At 41.4% G+C, this 22,507-nt stretch overlaps 1 protein-coding gene across 1 annotated transcript; it reads left to right on the top strand.

Annotated features, from left to right (window-relative positions):
• Window positions 1-479: 479 nt before the first annotated feature.
• On the top strand, window positions 480-21,367 carry tent4b (terminal nucleotidyltransferase 4B). Its single transcript, XM_010757293.3, has 12 exons — window positions 480-1,471; window positions 13,170-13,293; window positions 14,661-14,707; window positions 15,699-15,819; window positions 16,785-16,892; window positions 17,448-17,576; window positions 17,720-17,933; window positions 18,072-18,198; window positions 18,291-18,394; window positions 18,485-18,699; window positions 18,822-18,968; window positions 19,205-21,367. Exons 1-12 carry the CDS (start codon window positions 885-887, stop codon window positions 19,361-19,363), a joined length of 2,082 nt encoding a protein of 693 aa, XP_010755595.2. The 5' UTR covers window positions 480-884; the 3' UTR covers window positions 19,364-21,367.
• The last annotated feature ends 1,140 nt before the right edge of the window (window positions 21,368-22,507 follow it).

Genomic DNA, 22,507 nt, shown 5'->3' with positions numbered 1-22,507 from the left:
GCGGAGGAAAGTGTAGCATACACTACAGAATTAGAAAAAAGTAGAAAAGGCAAAAAAACAAACAAACACAATAAACAGATATAGAAATATCTATAACCCACACAAGAAACACGAAAAACAATCAACCTTCTAAACAGACAAGTACTGAGGATAAAAGTGGCATGATATATAAAAAGAGTATTGTAATATAAAGTGACCATAGTGTACGAAATATTGCGAAGAAAGTGACCATGATACAAATATTATTGCAAAAGTAGTGACCAAATGAATTTCGCCAAATTCGGCTGTATGTAACTTTAATCTCGGTTAGTAATACACAAATATTCGTAGTATCGTGCTAAAAATAAACAAAAAATAAATCGGGGTCGCTGTGATGAGAGAAAAATAAATCACACTTTGTTATGTAACAAGAAACAGTTGTCTGTTGCGTAACAACTATTTCCCCGCCCCCTCCCCCTCCCCCCTCCTTTTTCTCTTCTCACTCCACGCATGCGCAGTAGCAGCGTACACTCCGCCATTGAGGGACCCACGGACGGGAGGAAAGGGTCAGAGAGGCGCTTCGACAGGCAGCAGCTGCACGTTTCTCCAGTCTTTCAAACCTCAACTTCAGCGTGAGCCACCGTTTTTAAACACTTGACCGACACTCTCTTGTCTTGTCCCCCCCGCCGCGGGTGATTTCGGTTGACAGCCGTGTGTTTATCGTCGCCGCAGAGGAACGCGTTTTTCTTTTTTTCACCGGATCGCAGAAGTAACGGGCAGCGGAGAACCTCAGCTAGCAGGCTAGGCTAACGTTAGCTTAGCGACCTGGCTAGCTGCACACGAGCTGAGCGCTGCTCGGTGGCGGTGGTGGGGTGGGGGGGGCGGTGTGCCTACAGTGTCGTTTGATGGATCCGAGAATCTCCTGGTTTCAACCAGAACAACGTGGACCAGCTAACAACCTGTGGGTGCAGATTTGGGAGACGACACAAGGCTTCGGCTACTTGCATGTAAATAACGGCTACACCACTGGATCTCTGAGCACGTCGAGCCTGAAGGCGACCGTCAACGGAGCGCCGGGAGCCGTCCTCAGCAGCAGAAACGGGGACTCAAACACCGGTGGCGGTGAAGCTAGGACTCAGGGGATGTCGACCTCGATGGGGAATGGAGAGGTGCCGGAACAGCGGGACTTTATACCACTGGAAACTAATAGCAACCACAACAACCGAGCCGCTGGTAGGAGCGCTGTCGGTGGAGGGGGCCACCACCACCAGCAGCAGCAGCAGCAGCAGCAGCAGCAGGGCAGCGGGGTCGCTGTGCTTTGGAGGGGGCTGACAGATGGACACCCCAACAAAAGGAAAAGAGACAACAAAGCTAGCACTTTCGGATTCAATTCCAGCCTCTTGAACAGTGGCAGCGGCCCCAACACAGGAGGCTATGGTGGTTACACGGGGACGCCATGGAAAGTCAAGAACTACTCAGAAGGAATTGTTGGGTAAGAGAAAGAGATTTAAAAAAAAATAAAAGTTGATTTAGTTTTTATATCTTTTTTTTTTTTTGTTATCCGATCACTTGCTTCCCCCTCAGAGCAAGCCAAGTTTTAAACCCATGACACGCAGGGAAAACTGACTGAGATTGTCAGTGTCACCACACCCACCTTGATGTAAGTGCACACATTTTCAAAGAAATGGAGTTTATCATTAAATCCAATGAAATGACTTAATGAAAGTTCCCACGTCCAGATGTGCATGAAAGTAAGGACCAAAAGTCCTGTAACAAGTTGAGCGATCATCTTCTTTGACGTTACAAAGAGCGGCTTAAATTAGCATCAAACCAAGAGGTCAAGGTAACTTTGCAACACCCTTGCAAGATTATGTCGAAGCAGACCTTTAAACATCCACGAAGGTTAATAATTCAGTTGTTCCCTACTGCTGTTTATTCAAAGGATCAATAAACACGCGGTGCCTTTTTGAAGTAACAGGTGAAACATTTGGGTATTACTGTAGAAATGGAGCCAGCACAGCCAGGCTTTCCAACTTTATAGTGTTTGACAAGGGGCTGCAAACCAAGTGTTTTTAATAAAGGAACATGGGCACTGCACACTTGTGTGACCCATTACTGCTAGGTGAGGTGCATATTTGGGTAAAGCTGTCTGTCAACAACAAGTGTTTAAATGGAGTGAGCCAAGAGAGAGCATCGAGGAAGTAACAAGGTGTTACGGTAAGCCCAGGCTGGCAGCGTTTATGGGAAAGTGTCAGTTGTCAAAGTTGTCAAAACTGCGTTTGAATACCGTGTTGTTGGAAAATCAACATGTGCAATCTGACTTACAGTCTGATTCATTTTAAAAATATACAAGCAAGATGTTGCGCATAGGAAACATCCAACACAATCGACAAAAGAGTATAGTCATGATGGAAAGGAATACCGTGAAGACAATGAGTCAACCAGGTTGCTTAATTTTTTTTTTTCTAATACAAAACTTTGTAGTCTGTAGCCACGCTGACTATGCATGGCTCCTTGTTTCGACTGTTTTATCCACTTCTTAGTCCACTCCCTTTTATGACACGCCAATAATTAGATAACCAATTCACCCATGAAGACACTAAGAACAAGGAAGTACATAAAAAAAACAACACATGTGCTGTACAGCGAAGAAAAACAAACACGGCCTGTTTTCGTCTTCTTCTGCGTGCCTGCTGTAGATTTGTCCACAGCGGCCAATTTGAGAGCACAGTGGCGACTTCGCATAGAGTACAGCTTGTGCTCGCCTTTACCGTTTTTTTTGTAAGTTGGAGCAACACAGGAAGAAAACGGATTGTAATTTATAACAATCTTAGTTTGATCATTGGTTGATTATATTGTAATTTATAACAATCTTAGTTTGATCATTGGTTGATTATAAAGTTATTATCTTCAAACTGAAGAATAAAACAAATACTTAAGACTTAAGAAGATTTCTTAAGACAAAATCCTTTTTAAAACGGGGTGTGTCATTTAATGTGCATTTATTGAGGGGTTATTGATGTGGAAAAAGTTGCACAGTGTCAACAGGTATTGATCCTGATCTGAGATGGTTAATTGTTAGAGTAGCTGAAAGCCACAGTGCGTAGTTTAAGTTGATGTCAACTTGAGTGATCTTTTGCTTCACTCGTATCTGTCAGTTCATGGCCTACACTTCCACTGCTTTCAGTGAGCGGTTCAGTGGATCTCAAACTTTCAGTGTGTGGTGCTTAAATTGGACCTCATATGAGAGCTAGTCTGTTAACTGTGACCAACAGGATTAAGTCACTGTATGATACATGCTCTTGACATTTATTAACTAATAACTACGTCAGAGTGGCCTTCTGTCTGTCCTCATAAGTGTTTTTTAAAACATTTTTTTTGTGATTATAACTGGGGAGAAACATTTCTGTGGGTGGGGCTCTATTTTGAAGACCTTTTAGGTGCAGAGATTTCCCCCCTTCCCCACCCCTTTCTGTTAGACATGTGTAGACAAGCAGAACACCAGAGTGTGGAGCTCAGTCTTGGGCTGATCCTCATTTATAGTTATATGTGAGCTCTGTGTTTGCACAAGGACATTCTTTAGTGATTAGCTCTGCTAATACCAGAACCTGAACCTCAGAGCCTCGATCACACTCACCACCACTGCTCTCTGTCTAACTATACTCTGCTAATTCACAATGCCAGCACGCTCTATGGCATTACAGGAAATGTATTTTTAAAATGCACACGTGTAGACTGATGGTACGCTCGTGGATATACAAGTTATGTTAATTCCACAGTTAAGTCTGGGAGATGCAGCCTGGATGTGAAATGTATCGAAGAGTGCTTAAAGCACATATACATTGTCTGTGGTCAGCCAAACGGAGGCTACTTTTAGTCATTTACAACAGTATGTCTTGCCATCATGGGTGTTAGCACTGACCAGTATACTGCACATTAGCGTCAATGTTCGATCGAATTTGCAAACCCTCACTGTGGCCACATGGCCTGCTTGTCAAACCTGACTGACTCTTACTTAAATACATTTTACCTTTTTACTATAGCCTAACCATTGTGGGATTATTGGGGTGCATATCCATATGAGGAGGGGGAAAAAAACTCCACTATTGATATATTTTTTTATGTTTAAATGAACACACATGTTTTGCAAAGCTGCACTTGTGACAAAGATATGTAATGGAGGCAGGAAATTAGAGACCAGCAGTTTAATTTTATTGTAATAGTAGTAAACATAACTTGAAATGTAATAATCATATATAACTATATATATCAGCACATTTTGGACAACACACACCCTACTGATAAATCTGTGATATATTGGTTGGTAAAATCGGCCTACCTATATATCGGACAAGCTGTACTTTTCACCACCCAGTACTGCTCTCAGCCCTGCGGCAAGGTGATTGGGGTTATTGGGTTTCTTTATGCTGGCTACCTCAGCACTAAGGCAACATGTATGTATATTTTATGACACTTTTAGTCAGTGTTGTAATAGATTCTTGTATCGGATTTACAAGCAGTGACCAAACCTTTTTTTTCTTTTTTTAACCATTTAGGCATTTGCTTTTTTTACTGACCATTCAGTCAGGTCCACTGTTTTAAGGGCAAAGGTAAGCCTGGGAATCATTGTTGTATTTGAAATGTCCAAGTAGGAAAAAGGGGAGTAAAAGTGGCTGAGAGTAAGTTCAGATGCATATTTCCTCGGGACAGTCTGTACACTATATTAGGCCATGGGGGTTGGCTAGAGAAGCCGAGGCATGTGCTTATTTGTGTTTTACGCTCCTCCAGTCTTTCTGGAACAGAGAAGGTCCGAGCAAGCAGCCCGCCTCATGATGGAAAAGGATCAGTGTTTACATGCTCCACACGGCCTCGCTTCCACAAAACAAAGCCAACCCTCTGAGAGAGAAACCGGAGCCCCTTCAGAGTTTTGTCCAATCAGATCGGGACGTCTAAGGGAGTGTTTCCCCCTCATCTTCTGGTGGTGTAGAACAGTTATTTGGATTCTTTATATGGGCACAGGAAGGCAGTGTAGCTCGAGCGAGCCGTGGCCCATTTCTGTCCAACTAAAACTGCGTTGTGATCTGGTGTTGTGGGTTTTTATTGTGTAGGCAAGATGCAATGTCCCAAAGTTCCAGTCGTTTTATAACAGAGGGAGGCATTGTGAGAGAGTGAATTCAGAGTGATAGGTGGAGTTAGTAGATGGGTCTGTTGTTTTTCTGTGTAACTAGCCAGTGGCATTAAGTTATTTTAATTTATTTGGGTAAAATCAACAGATTGATTTGAGAACAGCTCAGGTGATCTGACTTCTTTGCAAGATGAATATTAGAAGTGACATTTCGTTTATTAGTCATCAGAGGTTTTATGAAAAATGTTGTCAGCACGGCTCGGCCACGTACATGGTTTAATTAATTTAGTAGAAAGTAGAAGTAGAAAGTTTATTTGCTAGTTTACTCACTGAAGGTTTATCCCTTTTAATTTATACCTCCATCACGGAGTCTTTTCAAAAGAGACTTTCGTCTTTTATATTCAGGAGCATCCCTCGTCTGTGAATGCTAACGTGTGAGCTTCTGCCCAAACGTCGTCATTTTTAAACTCCGTCCTCACATGTGTTGAATGTCTTAATCATGTGAAACAATTTGCTCCTCTGGCCCAAAATGGCAATAATGACAGAGCAGCCCGTGCTTGATTAATTTTAGTGGAGCCTCGCGTTGGCAGCTAGTTTCCAGTGGCGAAGCAGAACATCACTGGCAGGCTAATGAAATGCGTGCTTAATCGCTCACTAACGACTTGCCCCAGCTTATCGTTCAAACGGCATTTATTGCCACCGTCTTTTGGAGATTTATGACTCTCAGCGATGGCACACGGATAGCACCTCTGTGACTGGAGCTCCATTATTAGAACTGTGGTTCATCCAGCCTCTGCTGGCTGTGACATCTATGTCATGCTCTCTCCTCTCTCTTTCTCTGCTCGCTGACTGACTCCTAGCCAAAGTATGTAAACCCGTGGAGCGAGCGAGAAGCCTGCACGCTGGTCACTTGGACTGTAGGTGAAACAGGCCCCCTCTGAACAGCACGTGTGGGTAGCTCTCCATAACTCAGCCTTCCCATGTGTAGTGAGGAATGTGTTTTTCTTTTTTTTTTTTCTTCTTTCCCCGTCCTGTCCAATGGAAACCCTTCCCGTGCTCCAGACTGATGCAGTCAGCAAGCGACACACGGCATTCTTTTTTCAGACCGTGCGTTCAGACTGTGACCTTCTCTGCACGTGTACAGAGCGACGACGGGGCTTCCATAATTTCCTTTTGTCACGGCCTGCGTTAATTAATTCACTTTTTTTTTGTGCGACACTGTGTTAGCATTGGTGTTTTTTAGTGTCGCTATCTTACAGCTTTCAATTTGAAGCGCTACCACGACAGAGGAAATTAAATTATATATATAAGCTGACCCAGTGAGGTTGCAAGATACGCCTCCTGCATCTCAGACGCATTAATCTAAATTATGAATCTGAGCTTAATCTGAAAGGATGAATTAAACTCACTGTCAACGACAACAAATCTGTGTTAAAACTAAATATTTAATTTCTGGATTTATTTCATAATTTCAGCTCAAAGACTTTACTCTGTTTTACCGTCGCTCTGGTGTCTCTTTTCTTGACTGTGAGTTTCACTGAGAGCGGAGCAGAGGAGACACAGGTGTCTGTATCGGTTACACAACGATTCGCTAACCTGCTGATGGATGATGTTGGTTAAAACAGACTGATGGCGATGTCCTCGTTATTCTCTTTGAAGTTTGCTTTAACTGATGTAAAATAGACTTGGTGTCTTATGTGATCACTGCACCAGACTCCTTATTAGAAAATGGGCTTTTAAATGCTACATTGATGGTAACTCATCTCAATGGGAGTAACAGGTGAACCAGCTTTAAGAACTAATCATTTTATTCAGGGCCGACTCAAACATCCACCCGGGGACTCACTACAATTAAACCCTATCAACACCACTGCTATATCCTGTAGGGCTCAAGAGACTCATAATGTTTGTTTACTCTTACATACTGACAAAACAGCACAGTCATACTAAGGGCTTAAACATGCTTTCGTCACAGCTGGTCAAGCCAGTGAAGCTATTAGCTACGGTACACACTACTCTGAAGAAGTAGCCCACTACCTTGGAGCTGTTTCATGTCAAGAAATAAAATAAGGTGGAATGATTTGTTACTCTTTGTAGATTTGGTGAAGTTGCTCTGAATACCACTTGCCTCACCGTCCCGATCCAAGCATGTAAGGTAAACTACAGTGGCTGTGAAACTCCTGAAAAGCCGAAAAGGTCCTATCTAGAGTCTGTTTTTCACTGTCACAGGAAAGTATGTGATTATCAGCTCGATTACGAGCTTGACACCTGCTGCCATCAGTCGGCATTTTTGTGACAAGAGGGAGCAGCCACAGATTGATTATAAGCTGCAAGTGAGAGACTGCAAGTGTTACCTAGACAAAAGTATTTATGTAGTATTATTATCTACTGGTGTATCACTTAAAGACCACTAGACACTACGTTTATCCTGCTATATTTTCAGCCCGGGATGTTCCTGTTTACTACAGCGCTGCATCACTCAGGCATGACCATCACTAGCCAGTCAGCAGTGTTTGGGCTTCTGTGTAACCGGAGCCGTTTTTGTCCCAGTAGCCAACACTTAGCACCCCGGATCAGTTCATTGATGAAACATTAATGAATCGGCCATCTGCGAGACATTGACACCTCCACCTCTGTTTGTGGTTGTCCTCATTTTGAAAAACAGCGTGTGATGTGACTTGTTTGCCTTCTGGCAACCCTGTCAACCCAGATAGAGCAGTGTCACGTAACACACACTACCCTCTTGTTGCAAAGCATGTCGAGGACCAAAATTTCAAGCCTGCGCAAAAATAGGGACATGATGTAGGGACTCTCTCTGCGACAATATGGCCACAACAATGGTCACAACTGTCTCATCGCGTTAAACATGGACATCCATCAGCTGTGTAATGTTTCAGGCAATTGTTTGTCTTTATGTCTGTGTTAAATCCTAAAGCTATGCTACAGGAGCTTCCAGAGATACCTTTTGTACCACAGTGCCAAAATAACCCAAAGAGGCAGTAAGTAGTGCTCAGTGTGATGCGACAATACCCAACTTAACAGATGGCTCTCGTTCACATGAAGGCATTTCGGCACCACACCCAATCCTCTTTCTCTCTCTTTCTCTCCATTTTTCTGTTACACCTTCTGCGTGTCTGGCTCTATACCTTTCCTTTTTCCCCCCCCAACTTTCCCTCATTCTCTCCTCTCTTTTTTTTTTTAACCTTTGCTCTCTCACATTTCCTCTTTTTCTTACCTTCACATTACGCCTTCTTCTAAGCTGCATAAAGGCCTAAATATGATTCTCTGGCATGTTGTTGAAGCGCCTTCATGGGGAGGCTCTGTTAAGGGGTCTTACTGTACCTTTATTGTGGGGAAATAATTCCTAATACAAAAAAAACAAACAATACAAGTCGGAAAGCATTATTTGTGCAGGTTGTGCCTAAGGAGAAATAAAGGAGTTTTTGCTATTACCATAGAGCAAGATTGTGAGTTGCACAGAATCATAGTTGGCATATAAATACACAACAACTTTATGTGATCTCTGCATTGCATTCATTGTTTATTGTTTTCTGATAGTTTGTGGTTGTGTAGTACAACAGATAGCCCTTCAGGGATAATAAAGATGTCATGACTGGTTGATAATGCGTGATAGTAGCCTTGGTGCTAGAGCCATGACAGCTATGCTCAGTCGTAAATCACTTCCCACACCATAGCTTTGAACTCCAGCGACTAGTAGATGAATCAGTTTTATTGATTTGAGAGAAAATGTATCTTTGATAATTGATCAGAAAGCATAAACGTCCGAAATCCGATGGTTCCAACTTTTCAAATGTGAGGATCTGCTTCTTTTTCTTGTCTTAATATGATTTTAAACTGAATATGTTTGACTTGCTTGCTTAACTTGCTTCCAGAGGAGCATTTTGCATTTAGTTAATCTCTGCTATCTGTCGTTAAGATTTTCGTCAAATTTCAGTCATCCTGAACAATCATGCCTGAACAATCTGTTAGGAAAAGAGAGGCTAAAGAGGACAGAGAACTTTTTTCCCTTCCTCCTTCAGGAGCCTCAGCACTGTGAAAACCTGTTCCACAAGATTACATAACATTACTACAATATAGGCAGGAGGGATTATCTGATAAGCAGTGCTAAGAGTCGGTGTGTTTCCTAGGCAGGCACAGGAATGAGATGTAACTTGATCCAAGAAGGTGGGGCGCGAGATGTGATTTGTATGGTTGCTCTCGTCACGTGATAACAAGGGAGCAGTAGTAGCCTGTTTGCTGTGAAATGAAACCTATTGCTGCTGCTGCTGCTGCTGAGTGTGTTGTGGAGGAGTGAAAATACTCACATCACAGCATGTCAGTTTTGCAAACCAAATTTTTATTATATTACTATGTAATAGATTATCAAAGCAGACAAATACCCTCTTAAACTTAATGTTTATGAAGTTTAAAAATAGGCTGGTTCTTATAGCCAAATGGGTTCAATCATGCCCCAAACCTTTCAGTTCAATTCCAACACATTAAGTTAATTTAAATTGGTGCTATGCTTTGGGCTTTGACGTGAGCTGTGCTCCCTTAACCATGAAATCAAAACTTAAGCTGTGTTTGTAATGTAGACTGTAGCTGCCGAGTTTCTTTTACCCTTAAATGAAACCTAATCTTTGTGTGATGGAGGCTGACGTCTCTGCAATGTGCACAGGGAAAACAGATTAGTCATTAAAATTCTGAGTGGTTGTCAGCTGCAGTGTTGAAGGAGGAGCAACAACAAATGGAAACAGAAACTTTTTGCCTCCTATTCCTGGATTAAAAACACAAACACAAGTGGTAATATTGTGTGAAGTGCAACAGTTGTTGTATTTTTCCAAATAACCTGCTAGATGAAAAGAAAGAAAAGCTATGGCTTGGTCACCCCAACAACAAGGTGCATTTTGTGACACAGCAAATAGAAACACAGCTTTTTAGTGAATGAAATCATCTCATTCAATCCACTTGACTTCTTTATTTATAATCAGCTCTGAAGATTTCCCAAAGATGACATCATCATTTCAGGATGTAAACACGTGTGAAAAGGAGAGAGAGAGGAAAAAAAAGGGAAGTAGGTGTTCAGTTCTCCATCCATCTGCATTTTTATTCGTACCCTATATTTATATCCGTTACATTCAAACCAACAACACTTCTCTAAACACACACACCTCTTGCTTGCTTTCACCAGTTAAAACAACAAACATAAACGGCAGCAGGTCACATCAGCTGTCGCTAATTAATGTTATTCCTGGGAGTACCTCGACCGCAGACGGCCAAATTAAAGCTTCATTCATATCACATCAGTAATTTAATCGACTTGATTGCAAATGTGCCTGATACATATTTAACAAACTTTTAGGTATTTACAATTATTGGATCAGACTCTATGAATTTCCAATATTAAAGGACCCTGATCAAGATTAATGCTGGTGTTATCCATCAGGGGACTGAATTTACTAAACAAAGTTTAGTGTGTAACTCGCTAACTTTACTGTTTAAACCGTTTCACATGTGTGTCAAGACTATGCTAAAATTATTTACTTGTCAACTATAATGATGATTTATTAACTATCTATGCCATTTCCTAGTTCCAGGCCTGTTCTTTCTTTCTTTTATAATAATCTTTTAGAATATTATTTGGACTGTTGGTGCAATTAACACATTGTAAGGGGCGCCACCTTGGCCTTAGGAAATAATTAGTAGTTTTTAATGATAGGCTTGTTGTTCTCGATAATGAAAATAAAGAGAAGGCTGATCACTTTGACAGCTCTCTAAAGTATAAACTGCTGTTCAGGATTTTGATGAATATTCCATATTTAATCCATTTTTTTTTTTCTTATCGCTGCCTCACTGTAATGTTGGCCTCTGAGCAGTTTGGCTGCAGTAACTCGGGGGTTCGTTCAGCCTCTCAAGGTCACTATGATAGCATTTGGCTCGGGAGAAGAAAGTTATTCTGCAAGTATTTTCCCTACATGGTAAGCAGACTAGCAACCTCTCCGCGCTGCTTGTGTATCCTGCGCGTCTGCTAGGCTGTTTGTCTTTGAGACCCAAGAAATAATAAAGGTGAAATCCAGTCAACTCTGTCAGGTTAAGAGTGCTTGTTACATAAAACCCAGACAGTACACACATACACACACACACACACAGAGTGCTCTTTAGGGCGTAATCCAAACAACTGTCAGTCAGAGATGGTAGCTGCTAGTGTTTTTTCTTGTCCAACTTCCTGTGGTATGTAGGCTTTGTTTTGTTGCCTTATTTTATTTTGAAGAGCAGAAATCTCTCTCTCTCTCTCTCTCTCTCTCTCTCTCTCTCTCTGACAAAGTGAAATGTGCCTGTTGTCCTTATTTGGCTCTATGGCTATTTGCGTGTGCCTGTATGTTTGTGTTCGTATTTGTCCGTCCACAGTGACATGTCCCTGCATCTATGTGTCTGTAGACAAAGCTGGTCAGTGAAAAGGCCACAGTATGTGGGCAGAGTGACCTGTTCCAAGGACAAATGTGGTACCCTTTTTGTTTTTACTGACATAACACTAAGACCTTCCTGTTTGATTTATCCTTTCTGTCATAACAAGACTAAGACTTAAAGTTTTCTCCCTGGTGAAAATGACCTTTTGTTTTCAGTAATTATTAACCTACCACCCTATCAGTAAGAGTCTGTTTGTAGTGCATAGCTGTGTGTGGAAGAACCTTGTTTTTTGCCCCCAAATGCTCAGACAGACACCTTATCTAGGCGACTCATAAATGAATACCATTAGGACTGAAAACTGTAAATAATATTCCAACCATTGATTTCACTGCAAGGTGTGAATCTACCTGTACCTCCACAGGAGAGCTGATAGTGTAAAAGTATTCAGAAAACGCCTCTGGCTTTTATTTGCAGAGGGAAGGTTATGTTTTTAGCGACACACTGCTTTTCAGTCTGCTGTTACATGAATTCATATCTTTGGGCGTGCCCTGTACAAAAAGTATTCAAATGATTTGTTGCGCTCAGCTGCCTCGGCTCGGTCACACCTCTCTATCACTGCAGAGGGACCGTGTCAGTGCTTTTGATTATTGGGCTTACAGAGGGATGAGGAGAAAATGTTTGAGATAACAGCGCCCTTGTGAAGGGTGACCACCTATAATCTGATTACTTGCAAGTTTTGTGTGTAAATGTGTAAGTAGAGAGAAGAGAACAACAGCTATAAGCCATATCCTGTCAGTGTTACTCATTGTCTGACGTCTGTATCTGTGGCAGTGACAGTTTGCACCCTTGGCACTGCATATATTCCACATAGTGGACCGAGTGAATGAGAGCACCCTGAGCTGTGTTCAGTTTCCTGTCTCGTGGCTAAAATTAACGTGTAACAGGGCTCAACACTAACTTTTAACAGTTTGGTTACCGAAAGTTGCCATTGTTAGTCACCGTATATATTTTATAAGTAATTACTTCTGTTTCTTTTCTTTTTTTTGTAGCTCCACCCACAATTCCTGGTATACAATATACTAGCAGTGTGTTGTCCAACAAGTCACCGGTGGCTTGTTCATCTGTTTTTCCCCTTTCAAATCTGATCAATGTGAATATGGTTGTGACGTTCAGTGGCCTGTTTAATGCAGGCTTTTTGTCAGTATCTCAGTATTGTCTCTGTATGTCTACTGTGTGTGTGTGTGTGTTCTTTGCTTTCTCATGAATTGTTCATCTGATCGTCTTCACAATTGGTGGGTACATTTCTGTGGACCCAAGGAAGTGCAGAAATCTGGTGCATGCCACACAGTATTAATAAACTATGAATGAACAAGCGACCGGCGCTCCGTGCAGCAGCTGTGTTATTGGTTGGTTTGGGCTTCGGGCCTGTCGATGTAACTGCAGCACAGGCTGGAATATTAAGAGCCATATTGGCCGTCAAAAGCATAAACTCTGGTTCTGTGCCTTAGTTCTTATCATTGTGTCTATATGCAAAGCATTTGCTGCAGGGCATGAGTAACGCTATTTTTTTAAATAATTTAAGTGGAAATGACGATAGTCTGTATATTTAACTGACTGGATTAGTTTCTCACAACACTGTGTTCTGTGTGATATGCAGGTTACACGAGGAGGTCAGCGACTTCTATGAGTACATCTCCCCACGGCCGGAGGAGGAGAAGATGAGACTGGAGGTGGTGGACAGAATCAAGGGAGTCATCCACGACCTGTGGCCCAGTGCTGAGGTACACATTACACCCAGCCAGCTCTTTCCTCCTTTCTATTTTCTGTCTTTCTTTCTGTGCTTAGGTTTGGAGAGTACGGTGTGAAACCTTTTTTCAGTTTGTCACTGATTAATCAGGATGAAAATTGCTTCTAGCTGTCACTGGAGGTTATTTTGTTTTTGGCAGTTAGTCAATTATAAACACTGAACAATATTTGTTTGTTGCACTGAGCCAGTACTGTTTGTATATGAGCCAGCTAGTGCATGTAACCCTTCCTGTTTTCTGCTATCTCACCCCAGGTTGTACCCACTGACTTAGATCCTGCTGATAGAGCAGTGTGCTTCAAAGTGTGTCTGCTCAGAGCTTAGCAGTTCCTAAATCAAGGAGCATAATGCCCAGTTTTATTCCTTTTCCATTGTGGCATAGCCAAAGGTCAACCTGGTCGTCCAATCACTGTGATGCTTGTTTAACTGATGAGCTTAGATGCATAAACGTCCATGAGACACTCACAAATGTTTCCAAAGTCCAGGTACATATGGAAGCTTGGCTAGGACAGCTGTACCAAAAAATGTCCATAAAAGTTTCTTTATTGAGGGCAGTTTGGGGTTTTGTTCCTAAAACTCTCTGTAGTTAAGCCAACATACTTATGCCAAGTAAAACTTTGACTGGAGGTTGCCAAGAGGAGATAAAACATAGCTCACCTTCGTGGCCACCTGTAGTTGCCTCACCCTTCACAGAAGCCTTCAGGACTTACTATTACTTTGGTTCACAAACATGGCTCAGCAATCAGCTTAGCCCTGGATGTGTGACTGGGCTTTAAACCAGAGTTTATACTACTGGTTGATGTGGGATGTAGGGAGGTGGTTTAACAGAGTAAAGGAAGGGTTGAGGCTTAAGTCTATTTACGTACAGACACCAATTTGTGTGCTGAAGATGTTTCAGTCCCTAAAAGAGCATGCAGGTTAAGAGATCAGTGGCTAAAAGGATTGTTTTGTATGTAGCCTGCCTGTTTTGATTGCCAAAATAGCCACTTTCCACATCCGTGCAACATTAAAAAGAGGATATTTTCTTGTTTCAGTGAAGCCAACCTGTTTTTTGTTTTTTTTACCCCTCGCTTGAAATGGTTTTAAAATATTCACACTACACACACCTTCCTTTTTACCCCTGAGGTAGTTTCTGTACCGCGCCTTTGCAGTTTGTTTAGGCTTGTCTTTGAATCAATGTTAGGTTTTGCTGTAAAACATTAATGCAGCTTGGAGTAGTGAAGCTTTGTGTCGGGGCCAAACATGATAATCAAATTGTCCAGGGTGTTCTGCAGAGTGTTCATAAATAAATGTCATTCATTCATTGAATCTCAAAAGATGTGTATGTGTGTCTCATCTCTCTAGGTCCAAGTGTTTGGGAGTTTCAGCACTGGTCTTTATCTGCCAACAAGGTGAGCCATTTGGTTTCCTAAACCAGCCTACAGATTTAAACACATGCTTATTGTTTTGTATCTTTGCCCACCTATGACTGTCAACTGCCCCCCTGCTAAAAGTCTAGCTCTGATCCTGCTGCTGATCCTGGATATTTTTAAAAACTTCATTCTGAGGGAACACACAGACAAGTCACCTAGATTAGAGGAGTCTTGACACCACGTTGAGCACTTTAATGGGACTAAGCTGTTTGGGCATGCATATATGTCGGTGGATGGTGTGTGTGTTTGTGGGTGAGTGCGTATCTGTTTCTGTGTGCCTCTCTTATTCTGGAAACAAAATGGTTTATTTGCCTGTATTTAAGTTACAAGGTACAGATCATTTACATTGGGGGTGTGTGTATAATTGTGTTTGTGTGTGTCTTGTTTGTAGTGGGTGTTTGTGTGTAACGTTCTGCGTGTAGTGAACACACAGCACTGCTGAAGTAGTACACACACGTTGGCTTGCTTCCTGAAGCTCTGCCTGCATGGTTCTCACCGAGCAATCCTTGAAATTGTGTGAAAATCAAGGCCTTAAAAGTTGTTGAAAATAGATATGGGACATTGAAAATGCTTAAATTTTTGTATGATTTCCTTTTAGTAGTATATTTTGTAATTTTGTATTTTTTTAAATTATATTATTATAAATATATTATTGACTTTTTTTAATTAAGTAAAAAAGCTAATTAATTTAGTAAATACACTACATTCTACTACTTCTCAATATAAAAATCCTGTTACTTACACAGTCTGCCTTTTAAAAACAGTGTGCAGCCAGTTACAGACATCAGTTGTTAGTGTGTGTTTACAGTGGAGGGGTGTTAATGTTAAGTATTAATGGTCCTTGACAGCGTTTGTCTTCCATGCCTCATGTACTGTTGAATGAGGTGTTCTTGTATGTTAGTGACCTAAGCTAAGTTTATTGTGCACCCTGGGCTGAAGTTTTACCTGCCATGTCTCTCTGTCCCACCAGTGACATTGACCTGGTAGTTTTTGGGAAGTGGGAGACACTCCCACTGTGGACGCTGGAAGAGGCTCTCCGGAAGAGGAACATTGCAGATGAGAACTCCATCAAAGTCTTGGACAAGGCCACAGTAAGACTGTACTCACTCTAAATAGTTCCCTAAAACCTATTTCCAATTGTGCAATATTTTAAACTTGACTGTACAACTTCAGACTTTTGTCTCTTTACTCATCAGAATTGTCCTTAAAACTACATCAAATAATAATAATAATTAAAAAAAAATTCACTGCATCGGTCACTTATAGCATAACACACCTGAGATCCTAGATTGAACTGCAGGCAAGTTCATTGTAGGGTAATATAGGCACCCTGCTTTTTCACATGATAGGAGTACAATTCTAAATCAGTGTAGTACTCTGACTCAAACAAAGATTGATGACTACTGTTAGTCGCTGCATTTGGCAACCAATGTGGTGCTGACTGACAACTAAATCGAAAACCTGAATATGTCAGTCAGTTTTACGAGCCGTAAATTGCATCAAGCTGTTGTGACAGATCCAAGACGCTGACACTACACTGATTTGCATGTATGTATTCTGTCATGTTTACAGACATTTACCTCAAGGGTAACTGAAACTTGGAGCTTGTAACAAGGAGTGTATTTTATATGTTAGCAGTGTTTTGTGCTTTGATCTAGCTCAGCTCTGGTTCTCTCATGTCTTCACAATGTTTTTTTTAACCACTCCCGACCCACGAGTTGTTATTTTTAATAACAGTGTATACATAGGTTGTGTTTTCCTCTCCATCAGAATTTATTTTATTACAGCATTTCTTTGTGTTTTAAGCTTTTTTAAGAGCAGACTAAAATCCAATTGAAATCTTTGTTCAAGGAGCTTAAATAACGATAAGATCAGTATACATGCGCGTTATAATAGACTCATGCAACAAGTACAATAATGGGTGCAGGTTTATTTACATAGAACACATAGTCAGGAGGCACATAGCCGAGCATTTGATTGTTGTGATTGTTTTCCTGTCGCACTGTCCCTGTTCACTATCAGCCCCTGTATAATGTGTGTTGATGTGTGTTCCCAGGTTCCCATCATCAAACTGACTGACTCGTTCACTGAGGTCAAAGTGGACATCAGCTTCAACGTGAAGAGTGGCGTTAAAGCCGCACGGCTCATCAAGGAGTTCAAAGAGGTACAGCTTGAGATCTTTTGAAGTGTTGCTTCCTGTATGCCTGAAATACATAACCTTCATGACTGTAGCCTGACACCTGTAGTCAGAGTTGCTGTTTAAAGTGTACACGTTGTTTGAGAGTTATAGCACAGAGGCTCTGTAGACTGTAGCTTTCCCTTTAAAAACTGCCTTTGGCTTTCCCACAATTTTTCCTTAAAACTCTAAGTTTATAATAGAAATCCTGAAATATTGAAATCTCTCAATGGTACCCCTCTTACAACATTAAAGACAAATAAGTGTTGTTGCTAGTTGTTTAGAAGGCACACAGTTTTTAACAGATTGTTGATTGATTCAAAAACATTGCAAGAATATTGATATTATAATATATTACATTCATATTATTCCATAACCCACTCGAACTGAACATTTTAAATATGTCTTGCATATTAGTGATCAGTAGGACAGGCCATTAAAAATCCTGTGCTTTCTAAACTTTAAATTCCTCTGGAGGGCGCTGTAGGCATAAAAATCTGTTCTTTACTATGTCCTTACTGTGTACAATGTTTTGTCCTGTAGAAATACCCTGTGCTGCCTTACCTGGTCCTGGTGCTGAAGCAGTTCCTACTGCAGAGGGACCTCAATGAGGTTTTCACTGGTGGAATTGGCTCCTACAGTCTCTTTCTCATGGCTGTCAGCTTCCTGCAGGTCAGATACGCTCAGTCATTAACAGGAGCTCAAGAAAGATTTATATCAACTCATTGTTTGTCTTTATCTTATCTTTTGGAATTATTTTCCTTAAACGTTCTTTTCACCACTTCTAAAATTCACCCATGTTGTGTATTTTCCAGCTTCACTACAGGGAAGATGTATGCAGTCCCAACATCAACATCGGTGTTCTGCTCATTGAATTCTTTGAGCTCTATGGTCGCCAGTTCAACTACCTGAAGACGGGTATCAGGATAAAGGATGGTGGTTGCTATGTTGCCAAAGATGAGGTTCAGAAGAACATGATGGATGGCTACAGGCCCTCTGTGCTCTATATTGAGGACCCACTGCAGCCAGGTAGGAAAAGTAGACACAAAACACAAAGGGTTAGATTCAGAATTCAAATTCCCATCCCAGATGTTGGAACAGCATGTATTGGCGTGTTGTCAGGTTTTCATATTCACACAAACCGACCACCTGTCTTGTGTCCAACAGACAATGATGTTGGCCGGAGTTCATACGGTGTCATGCAGGTGAAGCAGGCATTTGACTACGCCTATGTGGTGCTCAGCCATGCTGTGTCACCCATTGCCAAGTACTATCCCAACAATGAGACAGAGAGGTAATGAACCAATTAACAAAGCTGTCAATGACTTATCACAGAAGATTTGATCTGATGGGCCAGATGGTGACTAATTGTGTATCCCATCACAGCGTACTTGGCCGAATAATCCGAGTAACGCAGGAAGTGGATGAATACAGGGAATGGATCCGAAAGAACTGGGGAAACCCGTCTCAGAATGAACTGCCACTCAACAGTACGTTTACAACTTCTTTTGTTTTCAATTTCAAAACATCTCTCGATGTCCTCTTGATTTGACCTTTGTGTCCCTTCTTTGTTTCTGTAGGAAATGACGTCACACTGTTTGAGTCTCAGCAGCTCGATGAGTGCAACAACAACGTTCCCGATGACGATGACTATGTTGTTGTAGTTCTACCATCGGCTCCCCACAGCAAAACCTCCTCCAACTCCTCCTCTCCATCTCCTTCACTGCGCTCCTCTCCCTCCTCCTCTCCACTGTCGCCTTCTTCCACATCCTCAACCTCCAGCTCCAGCGATGCGGTCAGTCTCGAAGCTGCACACAGCCTTCACATATTGTACGATTGCATTCATATGTACCACTTCAGGCTGCATGAGTAAAACTTGCTGGTGATTTCTATTTGGTCAACCATTCTTTTCCTCAGGACTCTGACGGCACGCCGTGTAAGACAGCCAAGCAGCAGCCTGGCCGAGGTTCCAGCGCCCACAGAGAAAAGTCTGCTGTCGTCAGTAATCACAGAACACAGAGCCACAATACCAGCACTCCCTCTGGAAGCAACAAGGGAGGAAAGGTACTCCTGAGCTGTACTGTATGCATACACATACAACACATTAAGCACCACAGGATTAATAAAGCAACAGACAGAAAAACTGTACTGTTATACATATATATAATTAAAGAGCTATGATATGAAACAATAAAATTAGATGTTTCAACTATTACCAGTCTAAAGTTTGTTGCATTGAGGACCCAAGGGAAATCCTGCAGGAAAACAGATTTATTTTTTTCTGCGTGTTCTTTCTCCAGGCCAGGATGTCTCGTTCTCACCAGAAGAGCGGCCACCACGGGCAGCAAAGCTCCTCCTCCAGCACTAAAAGTCATCAGAGCAACAAGCCACACCACCAGGGCAACAGCAAGAAGAGGAAAAATGTGCGAGACTCTACACAAGAAGACCTCTGCAGATAGGGGTGCCTGTCCTGCCCGTGCCCTCATCTCCATCCCAGTCCTTGTCTGCAACTGACTGACTGTCCTGTCCCACTTCTGCTGCCAGACTCCAGCCTCGGGAGGTTGTTAGAAGTATTAAAAACATCTACAGTATCTGTCTTTCTGTCAAGCTTTTCGGGGTGACAAGCAAAGATTTCTAGCAGGAAAGAAAAAGAAGAAAAGAAAAAAAAAAAAAAGAATCGTTATAGGACATGGGTTTTAATTTCTTGGACCTGAACTGAAATCACAAAGGATAAATGCTCATTTGCTTCCCAACAGCTTCTTTTACGGAGCGTTTTCCTAACCCACAGCCAGCACCTACACAACATGCCTCTTGCACCTCCTGCTGTACAGGAATAGACAGGTCAGGTGTCTGGAATCTACTGTGGAGCAATACCTGGAACTGCTGGCTGGAAAATAGGATAAAAACATTTTATCCCCCCCCCCAAAAAAAAAAAACAAGAAAAAAAAAGCAAATGGCTTAAAATGTACAAAAAGAAAAATGTTACGTTGAACAACGAACGTGTACACAGATTTTTTTAAGACGGTAACTTACAAATGCAATCAGTAAGAGTGGGACAAAACTTATGCATGACATTTTTTCGTTGGTTGATTTTTCTGTTGGTTTAATCTGTTTTGTTATGTCTAAAACAGGTTATACAAAGATTTGTACAAAAAAAAATGCATAAGCAAAAAAAGGTAAAAAAAAAAAAAAAAATACAAGTAAAATGAAAATGTTTCATATTACCTTTTTACAAGATATACCGATTGAAGACATGTAAACATGCACATCTTGTGCCCACAGCTTTTTGGCCAAAGCCGAGAGCTGGTTTGGGTCCCATTGCCAACATAAATCATCAGCATCTACTTTTACTCCTGGTTGCTCTCTGTGAGTGTGCTACAGTGTTAACATTTAGCCTTTAGTGAGCCACTGCTCACATACAGCCCTATAAATGGCTGGATGGAGCCTGCTCTCTCACCCAGCTCAATAGCACAGCCACACCAGTGTAGAGGCTTTAAGACTACAGGTTTAAATTAATAAGGGGTGATAAATTGTTTTATTGAGAAATCCTACACTTGAAGAAAAAAAAAAATGTGTTAACAATACAACTGTGGGTGATAATCTGTTCCTTTGGTAATCTACCCACAACAAAATCATTTGTATTTGTTAAATGTATTTATTTTTAATAATTATATGAATATAGTATGGATAAATGTATTATTAACAGTAGAGCCCATATATTTGAGTCCTATATTTGAAATAGGATAAGTTGTGGGGAGGTGGGGTGGGAAACATATATTCAGAGCAAAATACCACGTTTATTATTTCATTGTTTTTTTTGTTTTGTTTTGTTTTTTTTTTCAGTTGAGTGACCAAGTTACTTTGGAAAGTTTGAGAGACCGTTTTGCAAGTTCTCGGTGAGAATTTTGTTTTAATATGTGGCTGGTCTACTTACTTTAAAAGGGAGATGATTTTTATTTTATTTTATAAACTATCATAGCAACACACTCTTCAATATGTCAATCCCCCCTCTGTCATTGCAACAACTAACCTGTAGATGGAGTCATCACTCCAAGTCTGAATCCACAGAGTTTGGGCTTGTATACTGCATTTGGAGGGTTTATCTCTGTGTTATTTGTGTGTTTGACCCATAATATCCTGATATTTCAACCAAATGAGCAGCTGCACATAGAAAACCTGTTGAGCTGAGTGCTTGCTGGAGGGAGTAGCACACCAAAGCACACCACAAGCCCCTTATTGTGTCTCTCTCCAAATGGAGCAACATTCACCCACAGTGGAACAAATAAGGAGCCAGCAATAACAACCACCTTACACTATTATCATTACTCTACAATGACTACTGCAGCTATAGGATGTCATGCTCACTGCTGAGCAAGTTTGATCTTCTGTGTTAACACAGTGAAGCACATTTGGTAAATCCACCCTATAACTTGAGCTTATTTTTTTGTGGTGCCCCCCCCCCCAAAAAAAAAAAAAAATTCAACAGTACTACAGTTGTGGCTTGAATGCAGTATATAAGCGCTGGTCTTGTGGTAGACTGAAGGAGAAAGGTGAATAAAGTTGTGCCATCTGAATGTCCACTGACCATCTCTCTTCACTGCAGGAAGGCTTCAAACCCAACTGTACTCACCTGAAATGTTTCTCTGCAGCTATTACAATTCATGCAATAAAATCAGTACAATTAAACCTCTGGAACCTCAAGGTGTCATTTCTCACTCAGCAATTGGATTCACTGGTGCACTTTTTATGTGGACCGACCACGACTGGTGGAGAAGCTCAAATAAGATTGTCTTTAATGCTCATTATGGGATCATTATTGATCCATCAAAGGACCTCAGTCTCCTCAGCAAGTGAAGACGACTTAATTGTTCTCCAACTAGTCCAATTCATTGTTTAGGTGAACACACAGGTATTTGTACGTTCCTACCATCTCGATATCCAATCCCTGGTGGCCTGAGGTGTCTTCCTCCTTCATCTGGCTGGTGTTGATGTCAAGGTGGTTGAGATTACAAGAGTTGACAAAGTCTGTGCTCCTGCTCATTTCCTTCTGATACACATCCAACCATTGCTGAGAACTTGGGAGAGGTGATTGTTGTCTGAGGTTTGATGTGTACAGTTTGAATGAAAAGAAGAGTGATCATCGTACCCTGTGGGTCCCCTGTGCTGCATCAGACACGCAGTGATGATAATACTATGTTCTTTTAGGGAGGTAGTTGATAGTCCATGCGATCACGGGGCAGTCAATTCCAACTTAATCTTAATTTTAAACTCCCTTTAAGAACCATAAATGCCAAGTGTCTCATCAGAACATCTAGAATTAATGAAATTTGCTCCACAGGCTGACTTTGGTGAATACAATGAACTTCATACCAACTGTAAAAGTAAGTGAATCCACTACTGAACTACTAAAGATAGATCACTCTGATTCATACCTGTGGGACATGTATAAACAAGTAGTACTTTGCTCTGAGGTAGACGCAGTAACAGCGACTGAACTGTCCCAGTACATTTTTTGCTGCTCTTTTTCGGCAACTTCTGTTCAATTTGACAGACTTGGGTAATACAAGCTCTGTCTTCTACCAGCAGCAAATGAGGAGTGCCTT

Source organism: Larimichthys crocea, chromosome VIII (assembly GCF_000972845.2).
Source record: "Larimichthys crocea isolate SSNF chromosome VIII, L_crocea_2.0, whole genome shotgun sequence".
NCBI classification, from domain to species: Eukaryota; Metazoa; Chordata; class Actinopteri; family Sciaenidae; genus Larimichthys; species Larimichthys crocea.
This window is presented reverse-complemented; position numbering and strand designations above follow the sequence as displayed.

What these genes read in the sequence shown, in the direction of transcription:
- tent4b (XM_010757293.3), top strand. Translation starts at nt 885, where the DNA reads ATGGATCCGAGAATCTCCTGGTTTCAACCAGAACAACGTGGACCAGCT. An exon ending in TGAGGACCCACTGCAGCCAG is followed by an intron (nt 17,934 to 18,071) that starts GTAGGAAAAGTA and finishes TGTGTCCAACAG; the next exon opens with ACAATGATGTTGGCCGGAGT. An exon ending in CCTCCAGCTCCAGCGATGCG is followed by an intron (nt 18,700 to 18,821) that starts GTCAGTCTCGAA and finishes TCTTTTCCTCAG; the next exon opens with GACTCTGACGGCACGCCGTG.